Raw genomic sequence first — 21,882 nt, forward strand, 5'->3', positions numbered from 1 at the left:
AAAAGAGCTGATGTTTTTCTCTACCTAGAGTGAGAAATGCCAGTTACAGGCAGCACTAAGATCTGCCTCCAGCACCAGGAGATGGAGACATGGAGGAAAGAGGGCCAGGGGGCAGGAGGACATTGAGTGAAGAATTTTAATGAATAAGTGGCATGCAACTAGAAGGAGAAGGATTTCTCCATCTTACTGTTGGTGGTGTATGTGTACATCAGTGTTGACCAGGGTCCATGCCATATGGGGGTGGCTCTGGGCATGCTAGGAGTAATTTGTTTGAGCAACTCCCTTGCTCCTTCCTGAAAGAGAAGAAGCTCAGACTGGAAAAAATAGGCCAGGGGGGCAGTTCAGAAGACTGACAGACAGCTGCCTCTCCATGTGCAATATCCCATGGCAGTGGGGGATCTGACCCTCTGGCAGGTGAGTAGATGTGCCATGGGCTGCATGTAGTGTGGTGTGACTGGGTGTGTGAACTGTGAGCTCTCACTGGTGCACACCCCTCTGCTAGGTTAGAGGGTGACTGCTAACCTGCACCACAGTGGGTCTCTTCTGACTGAAGAAGTCTTCATCAAGCTAACCACTCTGATACAGTCCTCTTTGCCTCCCCATGGGTGCAAAGGAGCAGGAGGAAGGTGGTCCAGTGCACACAGCCACCTAAGAGAGTGAGTTTGCAGGATGGGACAGACTGAGAGCAAACCCAGGCTCTAGCTCACTGTCACACTAGCAGAGCACTGAGCTGCTCCTACTTTTCAGCAGGCACAGAAGAGCCCACACCAGGTTCAGGGACTAGACATCAGTGCAAAGTGTGACAAGAGAGTTGGCATTTACGGTTCCTCCAGGGACTCATCTAACCACATCCAATTCATCTCCAGGAGGTCTGCCTCTTTTGCTGCTGCTTCTCCTTGCTCTCAGTCTTTTCCTGTGTTCAGCCCCATGTAGGGGTGACATGACAACCCTCCTGGTTTTAAACCTATATGCCTGAAACCCTTTTAGACAACATAGTAAATAAAGTGATGGATCCTGCTGTGCTTGTTTGCTTTGCGGTCTCTTGGAGGCAATGACAAATAAAATGAAGTCCCAAGAATAAATCCCACTGAACAGGAACATTTTCACAAATAACCTCAGCTACACAGCTTGCCAGTCCTCAAGTCCTCATTTCTACATCTCTGCAGCCCAAAACATGTGTTTTGTGTTGTTTCACATAAATCTCTCTGGTTATTTATCTGCATAAGCCCTTCTACAAATCGCTCACTGGGTCTCAAAATGCAGCAAGCAGGCTCTTTGATGTATGTCTCAATCACCAGGTGCATCAATCACTGCTTCGTACACCTTGTTTGCTCCCATGCAGGGAGAAGTTACGGGTCCCCTCTGCCAGCAGAGAGGGCAAAAAGTCAAATGGTTTTGATGGATGGATAAATGTCTGTGGGCTAAACTTCATCCACAGAGCTTGTTTATACTGAGAGTTACTAGCACTCCTTCCTCCCACTAGCTGATAAAATACTTCTCCTTCATTCATCCTTATGAAATATACTCCAGACCAAGAGCCTGCACATGAATATTCAATCTCTTTGTGAGTTCTTTTTACACTATTGCATTTCCTCTTGTGGTGGCAATTTCTCTCCATACAGGAATTAGTAAAACAGCAGCCTTATTCTGTGGTGTTAAAGTGGTGTATCAGTCTTGTTACAGACCTGCTCCACACAGATGTGGGTCTCACACTTCATCATCACAGCACAATTTTTAGCATTTATTCTGAGATCTGGGAACAAATCATGTTTTTAGGTTAGGGTTTAACTGGGTAACTCTCTTGATTGAGAGCTACCATCAGATTTCACAAGGCATGTGCAGACTCATTGACAGACAGGCAAGATTCATCATCCTTAAATGAGCTGCACTGCTGACAAGCTGTGGGATAATGGCTGGATCAAGGCATCACCCTGCCTCAGTTTCCCCATTCAAAACAGAAATGAGTCAGTGCAATATAAAAACTAAAACTATTTATATTGCCATAGCACTGGTTGGGTCTTAGGGATGAGAGTCAGCCTGCAGTACACTGTAACACGTCATGCTTCTCCTTGTGAACACCTTCACACCCCTGCTCGTGGCTACTGCATTGCTGCTACAAGTTGCTGTATCCCAGGGTGACAGCTCATATTAGCGATGTTTTTGTAGAGAGGCGGCTGGAGGGATGAAGAAATTGGAAGAGGAAAATGGAGCCTTAAGCAGCTTGACCAGCAGTTAAAACACCTAGTGTGACAGCCCAGAGCTCCTATCGACTGGCAGAGCTACTGAGGTAGGATCTGGCTGGCTTTGGGAGCAGGCTGCAATCTTTATTCAGGGGTCTCAACATCAGCTGAACTGCTGATTCAGACAGAATATGTGTGACTGATTTCATCCCTTCTTCAGCTACATACAAACAGGCTGAGGCTTCTCTCAAGTATTTCATGGGTAACTTTTCTGCCTCTGCACTGCTGCTGTGTAGTTATCTTTTATAGCCCCTAGGCTTTGTGCTTTCTTGTGTTGTGGGGCTGGACTTTATGTAGCCTACTGCTAGTAACAAACTGCTATTATGTGGATGGGTCTTTCAAGCCTTTTATTCACCTCACTATTTGATCACTTCAGTCCCATGGGGCTCCTTGTGTGGTGAGGAATTTCTCAGTGCCAGTGAGAAAAATGGATGTCTGCTCACATGGGTCACATCCTCCCATGGGGCTGAAATCCATAACGTTCACATCCAGGTCACAAGCTAGGTTTATATTGCCGTAAGTGATCCTAAGCATAGCCTTTTCGACCTGCTCTGCCTACCTGTCTGCCTTACCAGTCACTTCTAGCTGCCTTTTAGACGATACTAACCAACTCACCTGCTAGGGGGTTTGTAGACTTCAGCCCAGATGTGCAGACTCAATGGAAAAGGAGATAGATCTGGTTTTAGAGTAGCAGTTGCTTGGGAGGCATTGATGCCAGCTTCATTACAATAAGTCCCTCCTGAGTTTTGCAGCAGACTGGCTGATTCACGGTGGGGGGTTCATGTATGTGTGTGCAACGTGGTCTATGTGCCATGTCAGTTTATCTTTGAAGATATCAGGAGTCCCGGTAGCCCACGAAGCAGCTCACTGCAAGGGTGTCTGACTAAGCCCACACTCCTGCAAGAAAGGATGGGAACTGAGGGGCAGCAGGCATACAGAGGACATGCAAAGGCTTGTTCAGGGTGTAGCCATACTTCTGGATCACACACAGCTCCCTTTATGTCTCCCTTCCCTCTTTACATGCCAACTCAAGATCTCCTGTCATCCACTTGACAGCCAGGATTAGGCTCCTGAAGACCAGAGCCTGATCTGCCCAAAAAAGAGCAACGAGGCTCCAGGTCCCCACCACCAAACCCTGCACTGCTCCCTTCACCCTGGGCATGCCACATGTAATCCCATCATGCTGAGGCTTTGCCCCACTCTCAGTCACTGGAGACTTTGCTGTGCTGCCCCTCAGCACAGCAGACATGGTGCCACTGAAGAGGGCTTGTGCCTGCAACATGGAGCATCCCATCGCTTGGTGTACTGAGCACATCCCCGATGGCAGGAGCAACTTACTGCTCTCTGGACAGGAGGCTTGTGCATCCCACTGGCTGGCACCCCCTCCTCCTCTTTACTCTGGAAGGAGCACCCGTGTCCCTGTCAGGGCTCTGCTGCCTCCACAGTGCTTTGCAGCTCCCAGCATCACTCCTAACTCAGCCCTCCCAAACACTCAAACTCTGCTGTCAGCAAAGACACTTCACAGGCAGCTGAGAAGTGGCAAGATTGGAGGCATTCATTTCCTTGGGGCTTAGCCTTGAACTTAGTCTCAGCTCTCCTGATATCTCCTCTCCCTCATTCCACTGCAGCATTCTTGGTTTAGGTTTACTGTAATCCCCCAAAGGTCATTAATATAAATTATGCAATTAGAAGTAAAACTACTAATAATAGCAAAAAAGTTTCATTTCACTTGGGAATTTTCTTTTTCTGGGTTTTGAATCTCTTTTTGTGACTCTTCCATGCAATTCTGTGACCTAAAATGTGTTTTAATGAAGAGTCTTGCATAATCACATGATTCTGGGAGCTGGACACCAACCTCTGGGAGCTGGACACCTAATTCTGGGAGCCCTACTATTGAACTGGAGAACAGATGCATAGTAAATAAATCTACTTTTGATAGTTTTTGTTATTACAGCTTGGTCTAAGACACACACGTGGGTTTTCAGTGCATGCATACATACACACACACATAACATCCTGATCACACATCTCTCTGTCAAGCCTAATGTAAAATACCACCAACTCAGCACAGAGTGCCCAGCCCACCCAGTGCTGGTGAGTAGGATGGCACTGGGATAGGGACTGGTCACAACTGTCTTGGGCAGAGCCCTGGGGGATGGCCAGCCAGGAGCCTCTCATACATCTTGCTGCAGGGAATCAGTGTTAGTCCACTCTTTAGAAAGCCTCTAAGGTTGGTGTCAAACAGGTGACCAAAGAAGAGAAGGTAAGTAAGTTTATGCTGATTTGCCAGGAGGTCCCCTCTGAGCAAGGGGAATTAGCCTGGGGTTTTGGGGAGAAGGCTTGCAGGTTTCACAGGGAAACCAGGAGTTACCAGTAAGTGAGAGGCACAGTCTACTTGGACCCTTGGCCCTCATCCACCAGAGGCTGATATAGGTGCAGCAGAGGTCTGTGAGACCCGCACAGCTACACCACATGTGTTCCCACGTCCAGTTTCTGTTTAAGATTGCCTTTGACACAGAGCCACCAAGCTCTGTCCCCTTCCCTGGCAGCACCCAACCCCATCCCACTCCGTAGCGTGATAAGCTTTTTTAACGCTGGATGTCTGGATGAGAGCTCACTCCCTGGCCACTGCCAGGCACAAGACACATCCTGCACAAATGCAAGGCCTCACCCCAGGACGGCTCTCCGTCCATGCCATCAGTGAGAGGTCCCCAGGAGAGACTGTGAGCACAAAGGCTTTTCACCGGTCCCTGCAGCTTACCCTCTCTGCAGGCCCTGCCTGCAGCACTGAGGCTGCGCTGTCCCAGTGAGGTACAATCGGGGCAGTATACTGCTGAGGCTTGACCCCATCCTTGCAGGGTGGAAATTCCCAGAGGAGCGGACTAGTGTTCGGCAGCATGTCAGACACCCTTTGATTGCAGAGCATAAAGCAAAACAGGCTAGTTATTGATTCATGTTCACTGCAACTCTGGGCTCTCCCCGGCTGCCTTCAGATCCATGTGGTGTCTATCACGTTTTTCTTGTTCAGACAGTAAAACTTCATGGTGCCTTTTCACAGCCGCCTCGCAGAGGGCTGCTCGCAGCCTGCCTTTTGCAGGGCGCAGTGGACTGGTGGTGCAGTGGTGGGATCCTGCTGTCCCCTGCCGGGCATCCCCAGCATGGCTTGTGGTGCTGCTCCAGGTCTGAAGCCTCCAGAGCGCATGATTAGTGGTTACAGCAGAGGAAGACGGGGCACACTTAAGATTTTCTCTGCAGCTCTGCTGTTCATGTGGCTTCAGGCACCGTAGTGCCATGGCTTTTTCCCTGCCGCAGGAGAGGAGGGAGGTCTGCCAAGCTCACCTCAGGATGAGCTTGGTCCAAACCAGTCTGAATGTACAAGGCAGAGCGAAACTGCTGCTAACTGCAAGGAGATGGTACCCAGTGAACCCGCAGCTGCCATTTATTGGTGCTTCTAAACGACTGGGTCCATCTACCATCAGCCAGCTGCCATGAAAATCCATTTCCTTTCTATGACAGGTGACCTGGTGGAAGGAGGGCCCAGGGAGGCAGCATGTGGCACCACAGCAAAGGAAGGCTCTGGACCTTCTGACTGACTGTCCTTTGGCAGCCAAGGGAGAGCATTGGTGTCAGTCTGTCTCAGATGGTGGAAAGAGATCCTGCCTCTGCTGATACTGCTCAGAGAGGGGACCAAGGCTGCCAAGCAAGGCTGCTTGACATAGTGGTTATAGCTGAGGGCTTAGAGAAAGTAGTGGGGGAAACAACACAAATTTCTGGAGCATTGTGCAAGGCAGTTTGGGAACTGCTTTTACAGGACAGGCAGGGAGTGAGAATAGCTAAGTCAAGCATGGACTCATAGGTTTCTGCCAGAGCATGGTTTGTGGTGCCCTACACCCTGTGAGGGGAATCTCCACTCTCCGCAGAGGCCAGGCACAAGGTGCTTGCTGCTCACCACAACTTTCCAAAGATGGCTGCTAAGCACAGAAACTGCACTGTTGCTTTGGTCACACAAGAACGGGCCCAATGGCTGTGCCACAGCAAAATAACTTGAGTAAAGTGCAAGGAAGGAGAGAGGATGAGGACTAACATCACAATGAAACCCTAATACTGATACTAAATCCTCTCAAACCAACCCATATACCACTGGAAGCAGCCTGTAAATGTGAATCCTGGCTGGCAGCCAAAGTGCAAATGACAAGTCTCTGTGCAAGCGAAGTGGCTTAATGTGTAATGGGGACCACTGCTTTTACAGAACAGGCTGTGCTGGTGCATAGGTTTTGCAGTGTTGGTTACAGGCTATTAAACTCCTCTGAGTTTGTAAGTTCTCGGTCTTCTTCTAATTGCATAAACTTATTCCTAAAAACCTCACCAAAACACAGGCAAATGGCACAGTTTCATTGAGGATATCATTTCCCCAGTTGAACAGAGACAGAACGAGAAGGGACACCTCTACCATGAAAAATCAGGTTCATACGAGGTTGCTTTGTAGGAGTACTAGCCAAAAACTCCTGTAAGGAAGGAAGGAGCTGCTAAAGGCATGTTGGTACAAAGCAAGCCTGAGGATACCAGTCCTGCTCATTCCATGCTCCCCTCCTGGGCACTGGCATGAGAGAAGCACTACAGCACCAGTGAACAGTGAATGGAGAAGACTAAGTTACCACAGACCTCCCCAGGCAGGGGACAAGGACCCTCAGGAAGGCTGATGTAGTCTCACTAAGAGAATGGAGGTTGGGCAATAGGTAAGGGAACATAAGAGGGACACAGGAAGTTTAAATTGTTAACTATTAATCTGCCTTTCCCAAATAGATTCCATTCCTCCATCACCACTACCCACTCTCCACCCCCACCTCCCCATAAATTCACATTTATTTTGAACCCTGGGGCTTGTAGCTTTCCAGAAAGGAAACACTGCTGTCAAGGGCACTTAGACAAAGTCATTTAGCTTCTGGGCTAGGGATCAGTACAGTTTAATAAGAGCTCCAGAGTAACAGCCCAGTGTGCTGCACTGCCCATTTTGGCAACAGGGAACGCTGCCACAGAGAGAGGCAGTGGCTTGCTGCATTGAGTGGTGCTGGGTGCTGCTGAAGGGTAGGTGCTGACAGCACTCAGGGTTGCACTGTGGTGTTTGCTGCTTTTCTGCAAGCCTAAGCTCGTGGCTCTATGGGATTCTGAAAGACTCTATGCTTTCCTTTCATCTATTTGCTTTTCAAGTAGTCTTCTAGCTTTCATGTTTGTAAAGAAACACCTGAAATTCAATATATCAATATTAAAAAAAAATAAAAATAAAATCAGGATAGCTGGGAAAAAAAAACATCCAGACTGTTTGTACAACCTCAGGGCTCTCAAGCCACTGATTTTGTGGTTCCTGGAAGTGGAGGGTACTCCTGAAGCCTACAGCAATGCTCCGTGCGAGGGCACAGGGATCACCCAGGCTGGGCTCTTTCCCAGCCTTCATGCGACCTTCCCCACTGGTATGCCTCTGTTACCCTCTTTGTGTCTCTCTTGAAAAGGAAGTTTTGATGCACCACTGAGTCATCAGTTGTGGAAAAGCAGCAGTTCCTTCCAGCACCCACAGTAGTGTGGGAGGACAAGAGGAAATGGGAACACCCAAAGGCAGAGCTGCATGGCAAAGATACACTTTGGATCTACACCATTCAGCACTGACCCTCAGGATGCTCAGGAGGCTCTTGTCCAGTGAGTGGGCATTTCCAGTGTTCACATGGAAAATGCTCTGCCCCAAACCATCAGCATTGCCTGCGGCAAAATCCCTGCCACGCACCACCTTGTAAGTGTTTAGAAAACTACTATCTGCAGTTATTTACAGGAATTAGGGACCCATTCATGGGTTTAGGCATTTGGCTGTCCCAGGAAAATCCCAATCTGAAATACAGACCAAGATCCATTGGACGAAAAGCTGTTGCTGTGACAGCAGTTGCTGTGACAAAGTCATCTCTGCCCCCTGTACACATCAGTGCAACATGTACCAGCCAAGCTCAGTGTGGTCTCAGGCAGGGGACAAGGGATCACTGGAGGGAGACAGGCTGAGCAGGTTGCCACGTCCCCGCGGGACTGACTGCGCATGAGCTGAATGTGAGTCACCCAGGCCCTCGCTGTCACCACTGCTGCTTCACAGCAAGCACAGCAAGGGGCAGGGGCCTCAGCTGCTCACCAATGGCAGCTGCAGCATAAGGTGAGCTCACTGACCTGTGAACCCCGCAGGCAACAGCCGTCTGCTCTGCCCACTGGGATTGTGCTCTTGCTCACACGCCCCTCGCTCCAAGACTGCTATGACCAGATGATGCTGCCACACCACCTCTTCTCTGAGCAGCAGCATGGGGATTCATGGTGAGCCACAGTGAGATGCACCATGGTCAAGCACACAGGAATGTGGGACTGGTGTCCAGAGCAGGCCCATGCTGTCCTTTTTGGCTTTCAGACATGCCTAAGGCTGCCCTCTCGAGAGACAGTGCATCCTGCAGACAAGGTGAAGGCCCCTAACCAGATTACCGAATCCAATACAAAGAGGTCAGACTACCTATACACCCTGTTCCATGTATCAGAACAGTTGTGCAACCGTGATGCCATTCAAGTGACCCTGGTGACTACAACACAGAAATACTTCTCGCTAAGGCTCCCAAGGAGAGAAATACACATTTTCCCTTCTATGGTTGGCCTGGATGTGTAGGACCCTTGGGAATAGACCTAAGCTCCTTGTTCCTGTGGTCACACATCAGCCTGAACACTGCCTGAGCAGTACTAGTCAGAGCCTGGCAAACCCTGCACAGTGGCAGCAGGCATGGTGGGGGTCAGCGGCAGGAGGCAGCAGGAATGGGATGCCCTGGGAGCCTTGTGACTCGCCAGCAATGCGGTGCTCTCTTGTCAGGAGCAAACATCACCATCCTCACAAATGGTTAACCTGCCGGGAGCTGCACAGCACTAATGACTTCACATGCATTTAATCAGCTTGGGCTTCCAGAGCCTCCTCCTCGGGAGCAGGAAAGGCCGTGGTGCGCCCTGGTGCAAATGCTCCCAAAGCTGCACGCACACCCCCCTTACCAATCATTAATCACTGCCGGACCAGCAAGGAGAGCAAGCAGCAAGAAAGGCCGAGTGTCGGCACCCGCGCGGGAGCAGTGGGAAGCAGTGCTGGCCGGTTCCCCGTGGAGGCAGCTCCCCCTCTGACCACCCTCCGCTGGGAGGCCTCGTGGAGGTGGCCGGTCCTGCATGCACTGCCCTTTCCTTCAGGAAGGTCACTTGGTCCTGGATGTCAGAGGCTTCACCTGTGGCTGGGAGCCGCTGGGTACTCGTGAGGCAGGAGCCCTGAAGAGGACATTCTGCCTGGTTGGCACCACAGTCTCCATCTCTTCGCCATGCGGCACAAGGCATTTTGGAGTGCCCTGGAGTACACCTGCCGACTGCTGGGCATCTCCACTGCAGCAGGTAAGAGCGAGCTCTCTCTTTCTTAGGCATTAAAAGGCACTGAGTGGGTTTGGGGACCCCTGCCTCTGGTCAGGAGCAGCCATTGTCACATCCAACCAGGAGGATAAGGAAACTTGACCACTTTTGCTTTGGGATGCAGGGAGGGGGAGTGCCGGGTGGCTGGTCAGGCTCTTTCCAAATGCTGTGGGAGACACAGTGAGACATCAGAATGGAAGAGCCAGCACTCAGTATGGCAGAGGACAGGCTAAGGCAAAAATAGAAACAAAACTACATTATGTTTTTGTAAAACAGACATGGGCACAGGCAAGATGTGAATGAGACTGAAAAGCAAAACACTCATGGCTGTGCAAAACTGCCAGGCTGCTCTGTGGGATGTGAAAAAGGAGGAGCACCTTGTGTTGTGCGCAGTGAGATGTCCTGTGCCACGCAGGATGGAGAGGTCCCTGCCGTTACAGTACACTTACTGCCAAAGTGCTGCTTTACCTCTCTAGCAACCCATCAGGGAGCAGGCTCAGGAAGCGGTTCAGGTTATAGCTGCAGTTCAAACATCATAAATTCACCCACCTGGCTAGTTACATCCTCTCACCCACTGCCCGGAGCTGCTTGGGACTAGTGTCCTCTGGGTTTGGTGACGCATCCGAGAGCTTGGTTTCAGGTGAGACACAGGAGTTTTGAGCTGGATGTGTCAGGCACAGTGTCTAACCCAGAAGGACTCAACTGTGGGGGATGATCCCCTCAGATCCCCTCACATGGGGCATACCTCTGGATGGGATGTGGGGAAACAGCTAAAGCAAAGGCCTCAGGTTCACTCTGGCACTGCTGCTGACTCACTGTTATGTGACAGGATAAACAGCTCTGTCTGCCTCAGTTTCCCCATCAGTAAAACAGAGATCAAAGTGACTGATTTGCCTAATGGCTGGAGATATCAACCAGAAGTTCCTGGTGAGAGGTGACTTGAGGTGGTACCTGTGATTCCTGTGTCAGGCCTTTGGGAATTTCAGAGTCAGACACTGCAGAATAGGTTGCAGCAGGCTCTCCTACCTTTGCGTTTCCTTTATCAACTGCAGACAGCCATGAGAGACACTTTGTTCAAGCGAGGGGCAAAGCAATGAGCACACAGGTCAGCTGAAGAAAGCATGGGTCCTCAGTGACACCCAAAGCTCAGCTGGGAAGCTGGAGGCTGTGCTCTGGAATGTGCTTTGAATGACTGATAAGAGGCAGAGATTTGAGCCTCAGAGTTTATACAAACTCACAGTAGATAAGTGCATACCATGATGAGACTGCAACAGGTAGGAGCTGGGACACAACTTTAACCAGCAAACGCAAATCTTTTTTTTCCTCCATCCTCACCCACCTCGGGCCCACATGAGCCGCATGCTAGTCATATTCTCTGTTAAAGCTCCAAGGAAACTCACAGCAGAGACTTTCCTGCGAGAAAACATGAGCTTGTTGCTATGGGAAAACTAAACTTAGACCAGCAAAATTGAAGGAAGCTTACAATTTGGAAGTGTCATAGTGGTATACAATGTCTCTCTCTCCCGGTTGTTTTCTTGTCATCTTTTTGCATCATCTGAACCTCTTTCTGTAGTTCTTGGAATGAGTAGTGTCTCTCTGCTGAGCATCACAGGGCATAGACATCTGCACTGCTGATCTCCACTTTTCCATAGCTCTGATGCATTCCCAGTATCACCTGTCTTTTCCAAAAAGCCAGTGAAGAATGAGAGGTGCCTGTGTTTTATTCCTCTGTGTCTCAGCGGAGTAAGAAAACAGCTTGATGCAGTGTTTAGTGCCTGATGAGGTGTGTGAGGTTTGTGCATGAAATGGAAACCATGCAGAAGAGAATCACATGGGGTTTATCTGGAAAAAAAAAAAAAAGAATGAAAGGGAGAGTAGAGTGCATCAGCCTCACTAATTGATTCTGAGGAGGCTTGGCCAGCTCCATAAGCTGCTTGCAAACACAGAAGGTTACCCACATAATATAAACCTCCCTTCCCCCAAGATCTTGGAGGTAATGGCTATCTGCAATGGTGGGGCTGCAGGGTTTCTTGTGTGTTAGAAACCAGCAGACCTCATGGTAAGTTAGTAGAGAGTGACCAAACAGCCCTGCAATTCGTTGCCGTGTTTGGGGTATCTCTGTAGCTCAGAGATTTTAGGCCTTGTGATTTCTTCATCTAGGAGAGAGTCCTTACTTAATTCTTAATTCTCATGCTTTCAACCATTTAATTCCTAATCATGTGCCTTCAGCCACATGGTTTGGATAAGATCCAAATCAAGGCAGCAACTGGTCCAAACAAACACGTCAGAAACAGCCCTTGGCTTTTTTTCAGATTGTTCATCCAAACAGCTTTGGATAAAGCAGAAGCTGTGCAAAATGAGGAAACCTCCCCATCCAAAGTAGAGATTCGAGCGTAACAGCCAAGCTGCTGAATTCTGCATTCATCCATAGGGAATGAATGAATGAATGAACAAATTCCACATTTGTAAGAAAGGGTATAAAGAAGGGTTCTCAGTCACGAGATAGTAAAGGACAATACTTTGCATGTAGGGTTACACAGCGCACACAGCTTCACAGCCCTTTGATGAGACTGACTTCCCTGTGCCTCTGCTCAGGGCTGGAGAGGTGGTAGATGGGTCCCATGCCTTCACCTAGCTGACAGGGGCTATGTCTGCAGGTGACACAGAGTGCCTTTGTTCAGCCCAGGTGGAAGAGCTGCATGCTCAGGCACAGACCTTCAGCATTGATCCACCTCACAGGCATCATGGACACTGGTCTGCATCCTGTTTGGGAGCCTGGTACCCTTCTCCAGCTGGGGCAAACCACAGCTCAGACAAAGGAAGCCAACTGGCACCCCAAGCCTTAGACAGTGTGCATTGAGCATGACCAGCAATGAACTTCCTGAGCACCAGTGCAAGGCAGGAAGATGTGGAGACATCAGGTGGGCACAGGAAGTGCAGTGATTGCCTAGAGCAATGGCTTGGCCATGCAACCCAGGCTCTGCTCAGCTCCATGCTGCTGGAACTTGTGTGCTATGACTGGTCACATACCAACCAACTTGCTGCAGCTAGCGTGAGGCACTTCATTTCCACTCCATATTGGAAATAGTCTTTTGGGAAACTGAAGCATGTTGAAGAAAATTTTCCATTCCTGAAGCTATTTGCCCCCAACAGCCAGTCCAGTGAAGATTTTACCCTTGCTAATACTCTTAATCCTCCTTAAACTGACTCTCTAGTGTGCTGCGCTGGCCCAGGGCACTGAGGGAACGTTCATTCCATGGTTTTAATCTGCCTGCTCCAGTTACATGTTTTTCTGTTTGGCTAGCGAAGGATCTTGATGCCATGGCTACGGCCTTTTGGGAAGGCAGCTGGTGTGGTTCCTGTGTCCTGCTGCTGCCCTGCAGTGGCATGTTGAGCGCAGCAAGCTTGGGCAAGCAGGGAGGGCAGGGGAGTGAGGGGATATGGCAGAGAGGTCCAAGGTGGCAGAGGATGAGGCACTGGGGGGGAAGTCCCTGTGGCAGCTGTGATGGAGCAGCATGGCAGGGGGTGGAAGGGACACAGGACACTGGTGCTCACCTCCCACAGCTGTCCAAGGTGAGCTGGTATCCCCAGAGCATCTCTCAAGACTGCTGTGATAGGGATGCAGCTGGGATGGGTTTCTGGGCTGTATGTCAAGGCCAGCATTCAGCTCTGACTACCCTGGGCTGCTGTGTCAGCATGAATCACTGGTGCTGGCAGTTCTAATGTGCTGCACAGCATGGGAGGAGTAGCCTCATCAGCCCCTGGGGAAGCTGGGGCATTGATCCTGGGAGCTCACAGGGCACCAGAGAGTCGGGAATCAACCCTATAGTCAGCATCTTTTCTACCTTCTCTTTCTAGTGCTGATCGGTGTGGGCGTAGAAACTTTGCAGCGAGGACAATTCAAAAGCCTGGCTTTCTACCTTCTGTGAGTATTTTTGTCCTTCAAGTCAGAGCTGGCAGGGGTGACTCATTTGACCCCTCCACCATATTTCAGATCAGACTAGATTTCAACAGCAGCAGGGAGCAGTGTCCGAGGCTTTGGGGAGTTCAGGTCTCCAGGTTTCAGAAAAGTAAGCTTTCTGTTAGAAAAACTGATGTTACAGGGTCACCCATGCTACTACAGACTCAGGCCAGAAGTGACACTGCCTGCAAGTTGACCCCCCAGGGACAGAAGGGCTTTGAGCTCTCCTCCACAAACCATCTGAGCAGAGGGTGTTCAGACCCTAGCACACAGACTTTGTTGTGAACTGGATAGTAAATCCTGGCCCTCTTTGCCCCTTTTGCCAACTGGAGAGCACACTCAAGCCCAGCCCTGCCCCCCTGACAGCTCCACCTTTCAGTTTTTCAGGGGTTGCAGTTACTGTCTGTGAAGGCTTCTTCTTTATCAGTTTGTTCCTGGAGATGTGCTTCACGTGAGTAGACCCTCTCCAGTCTTCTCCATCCTTGGTGGGACCTCCTGAGGCAACTTGTACCTTACAGGCAACACCAGACTTAGCTGAGCTGCAAGTGCCAAACCAAAGGTCCTGCCCCAAACATCATGGCAAGTGCAGTCAGGCAGGGGGGAGGTAAGTGGGGCCATGTCTGGGGCCATGTCCACAGCCAATTAAACCTGTGGTTTAAGCCAGGCTTGTGCCATAATTTGCTGAGCATCAACACAACAAACCCTGGTCTGTGGCATCTGCTTAACATACAGTATGAAGCCCTGCAAGGAAATGGGATTGAGGGAAGAGCCAGATTCCCAGGGAGAGCTGCAACCCATTCCCAGAGACAGTGCAGAAGTTCAAGTTAAAATGTAGAAAATCCTTATGTACTTCTCAGAGGCTGAGCACTTTTGCTGTCTTTTAGCATAAACTCAAAAGCCTTGATATCTTAGAGGCAGCACCTTAGTCCAGCTAGTAGGCATTCAACTAGTAGCCATGTAGGCAAACACACCAAGGAGAGATGGCCTGAGATGCCGACATCTGGCAGATGTAGCCCCTGGCCTCTTCTGCCTATTGGAAAGGCTCAGGCTTTGCTTACCTTCCCTGACCAACACAATGGTTTCCTGGAAAACCAGAGGGAGGATCTGCACGTCTAGATGGGGCATGGTTAGGTCCAATTCTTCTTGCCATGTGCCATGTGCCCCATCACACAAGGACCTGTGTTTCTCTCCCCAGATATGAGCCTGATTCCCTGGCACAAGCCTGCTGGAAGCGAGCTAGACGCCCAGGGAGCTTTCAGAAATTCCTGGGGTACACACTTCTCTCAGTGGCTTGCTTCCTGCATCCTGTCCTCATCTGGCACGTCACCATCCCTGGTGAGGATCCCATGCAGGGGTGGGGAGTAGCACAGGTAGAAGCGTGGTCTTTTGAGCGCCAGAGAGGGTGGGGATATGCAAGGTGCTGGTCCAGTTGCAGATGGTGCTGAGCTAGCTAGACCAAGAGCTTCGCCTTGCCCCGGCCCTCAGCCAACATAGTCTTCTCCCCAGGGTCCATGCTGGTGCTCACCGCCCTGGCCTACTTCCTGCTGAGCAAGAGAAGGAAGAGCCCAAGGCACAAAGAGACGCATCCCGAGGCAGGCCAATACGCAGACCCTTCAGCCACCATTGCAGCCGCAACCATTGCTGGTGACACAGAGCAGACCTACACCTTCCACGAGGCCCAGAGGGAGCAGCACCGTTCACTGCTGGGCCACATGAAGAGCATCCTGAAGGGCAGCAAGGAGAGGAGCCCAGCCCCAGTAGGTCCCACTGAACCAGCAGCCCTGCCAGGCCCACGCAAGCAAGTGCATTTCCAGGAGAAGGTGGTGCAGATCATCCCCTCTGTCAGTGAGAGCTTGGAGGACATAAACAGTGAGGCTGAAGAGACCACATCAGACACAACACCCATCCTCACCCCACCTGATGCACCTGTCATCCTCTCTCCCCTCAGCACCACAGGCCTATTTTAAGCCCTCAGCAGGAATGAGGATGGGACAAAGCTGCTACTCCTGGCACTGGCGTCTTTCCCTGCTGCTTCAGCAGCCAAGGTGCCCTGAGAAGTGGCCTTCCTTGCCCTCCCTGCCTCCAGGGTGACAACTGTGTCACCTCCTGCACTATATGGTCCTGCATCTTGTGACAGAGCCAGTGGTGGTCCCCAGCCCCTCCAGTGCTGTGCCCAGGAGACAGGTGGTGGTCCAGCCAGGGTAGTGCTGGGACAGTCAGGTTCCTGTTCCCATGGCTTCACACATGGGTCACTCCCCTGTTATGGCACTACACTTCAGAGTGGCTCCTCCTGCCTAACATCACAGCCATGGTGTGTGACTCCCATGAAGCAGCAGCAGGCAGGAGCAGGGGAGACCACCATGTCCCCAGGGCAGCCTCTGCTGGGGGCAGTTGTCTCCCCCCTGCTCTTGCTGCACAATAAAGAGCTCAGTGCTGGGACACATTCAGCACAGGTCATATTCAGCACCTGCAGCAGCTGCACCAGTCCTAAGACATCCAAAATGTCATTTCAGAGGTGGGATGAGACCAAGCACACCCCTGGCGCTAGCACCTGCTAAGTGCACTCCCCTGAAACACACTCTGAGCCCTGCAGGGAGATCACCTCTGGCACTGGGGACACCTATGGAGGAGCAAGGACATGGGTTTTCTTATGTCCCCTGCCTGGACAGCCCTCTTGAGTTAGAGGAGCTTTGGGATGATGTGGCAGCTCAGGTGATGAAATTCAGCACCATGCTGGCACAGCAGATTCCGTGTAAGTCCCAGATTTAATTATGGACCCCAGAGGGCAGAGGCAATAATAAAAGTTACAGCACTGTCCCACCAGTCCCCTCCATGCCAGATCTTCCATGAACCCTTTACCTCTGGCTTAATCCTACCATATTTTATTCCCTTTGAGGACCATCTACCTATAACTGGGCATTTCTCTTCTGTTCAACTCATCCCCTTGGCTCTCTCCCACCTGAGAACTAAGACTTTCTGCTTCCAGATAACAAATGACATTTGTGCCTGCACCAACACTAACACTCTCTCATCAGTGTCATGCAGCTCTTTTGGCTGGCCATGGGAAAGAACTTGGGTATCATGGTTTTCTCAGGCATGGGACATGAAACCACACTGACATCACTGCTGGGATGAAGAGGCACACAGTATTGGGGTGAGGTGGTGGTAAGGAGAAAAGATCTCTGAGACTTCCTAAAATATATTTAGAAGATACAAGCCAGTGGGTCTACTAAGCTTTGAGTCTCGATCACATCTTCATTTAAGAAAGCAGTGGAGTGTGAAAATGTAAAGTGTAGGAGTTCAAAATCAAAAGGTAATTGAGATAAGAACACAGTGCTGTTTCTTAATAAACTCTTTTTAAATGACTCCTAATTTGGAAGATGGATTGAGAGGAAGGTAGAAGATACTGACTCACAGTATTTGACTGCCTGTGTTTGATAATGAAACTCTGTCTACAAGAAAAGCTTATGAACGGTTGCACAGATTTCTCATTCCTACCAACATAAACAAAAAGCTTTTTGTTGCATCACCAACATTTAAATTGATAGCTCTTCTCAATCTGTTCTAAACATGATACATGGATTAGAGAGCTCCTCCATATGGCTGCCCAAATTAACCCTCCTCCCTGTAATTGCATGCTGAGGAAGAGTCATGTACACATCTGCCTTTAAAGAGGTTTTTCACTTGGAAAAATATATTCAGAAAGTTGTGCCCTTTTACAGCCTAACACTGCACAACTGATAGCAGCAAGGCCAGGTTCCAGCCACAGCCGTGCTCTTAAGCTAGTGTATTCATCACATTAACAACTGAACATACAGCTGTTTTCCTCTAAACTTGGTGACCAAACAACATACCTGCACCAACAAAGGTCCTGACCCAGCCATGCTAACAAGGTACCCCCCCGACAACTCTGCCCCTAAAGACTGCGCTTGGAGCTGACTCCCCACCTCAAACACATATCTGCTCTGCAATTAGACCCACTCTCACTAGCAAACTCTGCTTTCTGCATCATCTGAAGCTCTTCTTTGAACACTATAATTACACACACACAGATAAAGTTTGTTGGAAAGGCACTGCTCCCACTACATCAACCAATCTGCTTACTACAGAAAGACTGCATTTCTCCAGCTGCCTCTCTAGCCCCGAGCAAAGCTCCAGAGCAGCCTGGGTGGGGACAACTGCTCGTAACAGATTTCATTCTTCAGCCCTTACAAATTCATCTCCATGCTTCCTACTAATGAGGCAATGGGGCCACCTGACAAGGGGAGAAGTGATATGGTAAGAGCATCCATTGCACCATGAAGTGTGTGAGGAGCAGATTTAATTGCTCTGTGAAAAGCATAAAATGAGTTTGCAATCGTTAGTCTGCAGAATTAGACATTCCAGGATTTAGGCTGTTCTTTTAAAAGTCTATTGTAGGTTTCCCTTAGGGAGCAAGACTGGGAGAATCTATAGGCGAAGTGGTTGAGCATTCCTGGAGACAGTATTAGACCTGGTTGCTTTTCTTGCTTACTCCCTTGTGTTGGCCTGGATCTTCTCCAGCCCCACAGCTAGCTGGCCCAAGAGATGAAGGCTGGAAAAAAAGCTGCTCATCTTTTCTGTGGTATTAAATTGCCTGATCACTTAAGGTACATGGCTAGCTTACCTGGAGTCTGCCAAGAGCCTGCACCAGTGCCAGGGAAGTAGGTGCTCCTGTGAGGCAGCTGAGCTGTGCCCCAAATGTCACCAGACTGGTATGATCCCACTGCAGGCACTGACCTGCTCCCTGGATTGCCCCTGCCAAAGAGTCCATTTGTACATGCCTGCTCTGCTCCTCACCACCCATCCCAGCCCTGGTGCTATCTTCCAGCTCCATCAGCATACAGAGCTTGTTAGCCCAGAGGAAAAATAATTCAGAAAAAGAATGCAAGTAGCTATCTTCTTGGGTAATGAGCCAAATAAATTCATGGAAGGAAGGGCCAGCTACAAAATGAAGGGGATGGGGGATAAAAGCACCTCTTTCAGAGGCAGCAGGCTGTTAGAAGAGCTTAAAGAAATGCAGTCTCAGGCTTTCTTTAAAATCCCAGTGCAGAGGTAATGGTCAGCCTCAGGGGATGTCAGATGACTGCAAAGGGCTTGGAGGTTATTCCCTCAAGTGTGCACTTCTGTGTTGGCTCCTCTCCATACAGCTGGCTGTGAGGGGCGTCCCAGCAGCTGTTGAAAGCACCAGAGATGCTGTAGAGAGCTCCTGGGGGGGGGGGGGGCTGTATTTGAAAACCTCTCATATATGCAGGATAACTGCAGGAAAAGAAGAAAAGGATGAAGTTTATTAACTGTGCAGTGCAGTGATATCTGAATTTGAGCTGTCTGGACAACCAGCACTACATGAACACTGCTATTGAATTTTTGCCTGGATTACAGTTAAGCCATGATATAGCTAATCCACTGAGATAAATCCACTGAGTTAGAGTGCACTAAACTATAAATTCCTATGAATTCACATACTGAAAGGAAAAAGGATGAGTCATCCAAAACAAGTGTAAGGTAAAACTGTGAGTTAATCCTAGTAATCCTGGCAGAAATTGTTTCCTTCAAAATTTCATCCAAAGATTTCCGTGCACAAGATAAAATCCACCTGCTTTGCATGTATATGTGAAGTGGAAACACTTGCAATGATACTTGACAGCTCCCATCACAACTTAGTGAACTAGTATGCTGCAAATATTGCTCCATTTTAAGTTTTATTTGAAGGAAAAAGTAGATTTCAGTCAGGCTTCAGTTGCAATTCCACTCTTCCTCCAGTGCACACTATTGTGAGTAGCCTCAGGGACTCTAAGCCTCAGTTTCGCTATAGAGAAACAGCCCTGCTCCCTGTTTGAAACAAGGATATGAATGTTTTACCCCTAGAACAGCAGAGTCACAAAAATCAGGTACATTTGGAAAGAAAAGTGTTTGGTTTCTGCAGTGTCAGTACTCAGAAATGTCATGGCTTCATGTGCAACACTCACGGCAGCAAACACCGATAGTCACATCAGTAGCGTGGGTGGCTCCTAGTTCAATGTTGAGTCATATCCACATGCAGGAAAGAACCTGTCTGCACTCGATTTCAAATTCTGCATGCTCACACACTGAGCACCTTCTCCCATCCCATTCAGGAGATTCTCCCATGTGCTGGGCCAGAAATGCAGCTTCTGTTTTCACTGGACTCCTTCATTTTGTGCAGGAACTATAGGTCCCATGCCTGCTTGAGATGCCTTGGAGCTGTCAGTTCCCTTATCTGCTTGTCATGGTGTGTGCAAAAGGAGGAATCTGGCTTCCAGCCACTATGCATCAGCTTACATACTACTGGTAAAATGACTGCACTTAGATTATATCCTGGTGAATGATTAAGGTACCTTAAGGACGCTAATTCTAGTTACTCACTCAGCACGTGACTATTGAGTCTTATTTTGAGGCACGATGCAAAACACAAGGAACCTGATTTTCCAACCTGTGTCTTTGGATCACAGACTAAAGAGGGAATCTGTATTTCAGACTGGGCAGGGGAGGGGGCTGGTGTGATAGAAGGGTGGAAGAGAGAAAGAGAAAAAGAAAGAGAAAAAAACACAACAAGCAAACAAAAACCCCCAGAAGAATAGTGAGTCCTGTCACAGCTCCTCCACATCCAAACCTGTATCTAAAATGAACTTCACACAGCACAGGGGGAAGTTGTGAACAGCATCTTAACAATAATTCCCATCCCACCCTCATCTCTTCCTTCTGCCCAGTCTCTTTTTCACCCCAACCTTTTTCCACCACATTGACCAATCCATGCTGAACAAACTCATACATACTGTGGTATAATTGCACAGTTCCTCCTTTCCCTAGTGATATGATTGCACAGTTCCTCCCTGCCCAAATTCTTCTTCCACTGCTTCCCCCTCTGAAACTCCCCTGTAAGAGGAGCTGGGTTTGGTAGTCACCCAGATACCCAGCCTTGCTTGTTAGCCCTGTTAAAAGGCTTGACTTACTGTCAACATGTCTCACGTGGAAGTGCCATAAAAAGGAAATAGCAAACAAATTCCTGCTGACTGGTTTGGAAACGGAAAAGGCTCTGCTGTTGTCATTATTTCTCCTGGCTCTTATCCAGTACTGATCTACCACATTCATGCTATAAATATTTTATCAATCTCGTGCTAACTTGTTTTGTGAAATTTGTGTTCCCTTGCAGCATCTGTTTCTCGTGTAAGCATCTGCAAGCTCAGAAGAAAACATCAGCTGCATAAATGGGAATCAAAGTGTCTTCCTTGGAAAAATTCAAGGCCAGGTTGGACGGGGCTTTGACCAACCTGGTCTTAGTAGAAGGTGTCCCTGCCCGTGACAGGGGGTTGGAGCTAAATGAGCTTTAAGGTCACTTCCAACCCAAACCTTTCTATGGTTTTATGATTCTATGATTCTCCAGAAATAGACAAGTTATGTGTTTCACATTGGGACTGCATATGGTCACAGTGTAAAAATATGACAATCTTACATACTGTCAACATCTCTCATGTGGAAGTGCCGTAAGAAGGAAATAGCAAACCAATTCCTGCTGACTGGTTTGGAAACGGAAAAGGCTCTGCTGTTGCTACTTCTCCTGGCTCTTATCCCATACTAAACTATCACATTTGTGCTATAAATATTTTATCAATCTCGTGCTAACTTGTTTTGTGATTTCTTCACTTCCAGCTAGTAGTCACAGGCACAAACATTCACACATTCAAGCTGATTCCTTCAAAATCAAAATTCCAAATGAAAGCAAAACATAGTCCCTCTGATAATTATTTATCAGATAGTCATAAATACAAATTACATTTTTGCATCCTGACATTATTCATAAGGTTGCTACCACTGTGTGTCTTTGTTTTCCACTTACATAGCACTTTCCACTGTAGAAAAGCTAGCACAAAATGGCAAAATATTTTTGGCTTTGTGCCCAGCAGCTGCAATTAAAATACCCCAAACCTATTAATTACAGCATTACTCTTTCCCAAAACAGCACCACATGTATAAATTACTCCATCAACAGTGAACACTGTGTTTATAGGCAAGGTACCATGACAGGTCATGCAATACAAACTATCAGACAAGGCAAACAGTTGGACAGAGCCTTGGATGACAGTGTTTAGTGTGAGGTGTCCCTGCCCATGGCAGGGGGGTTAGAACTAGATGATCTTAAAGTCCTTTCCATGATACCATAGAGAATTCATATTGCCATGGAAATGTTATTGC

At 48.9% G+C, this 21,882-nt stretch overlaps 1 protein-coding gene across 2 annotated transcripts; it reads left to right on the forward strand.

The window, feature by feature from the left end:
• Positions 1–9,327: 9,327 nt before the first annotated feature.
• Positions 9,328–16,476, forward strand: TMEM72 (transmembrane protein 72). 2 transcript variants are annotated; one of them, XM_062606829.1, is made up of 5 exons: positions 9,328–9,677; positions 13,551–13,617; positions 14,033–14,104; positions 14,849–14,988; positions 15,160–16,476. In XM_062606829.1, the coding sequence occupies exons 1-5, from the start codon at positions 9,608–9,610 to the stop codon at positions 15,618–15,620; spliced, it is 810 nt and encodes a 269-aa protein (XP_062462813.1). In that variant the 5' UTR covers positions 9,328–9,607; the 3' UTR covers positions 15,621–16,476. The 2 variants fall into 2 exon arrangements, with proteins under 2 accessions (XP_062462813.1, XP_062462814.1); XM_062606830.1 differs by lacking the exon at positions 14,033–14,104.
• The last annotated feature ends 5,406 nt before the right edge of the window (positions 16,477–21,882 follow it).

The sequence above is a fragment of the Pezoporus occidentalis genome, unplaced genomic scaffold (genome assembly GCF_034315485.1).
Source record: "Pezoporus occidentalis ecotype Australia unplaced genomic scaffold, CSIRO_AGI_Poc_V1 ctg98, whole genome shotgun sequence".
NCBI classification, from domain to species: Eukaryota; Metazoa; Chordata; class Aves; order Psittaciformes; family Psittacidae; genus Pezoporus; species Pezoporus occidentalis.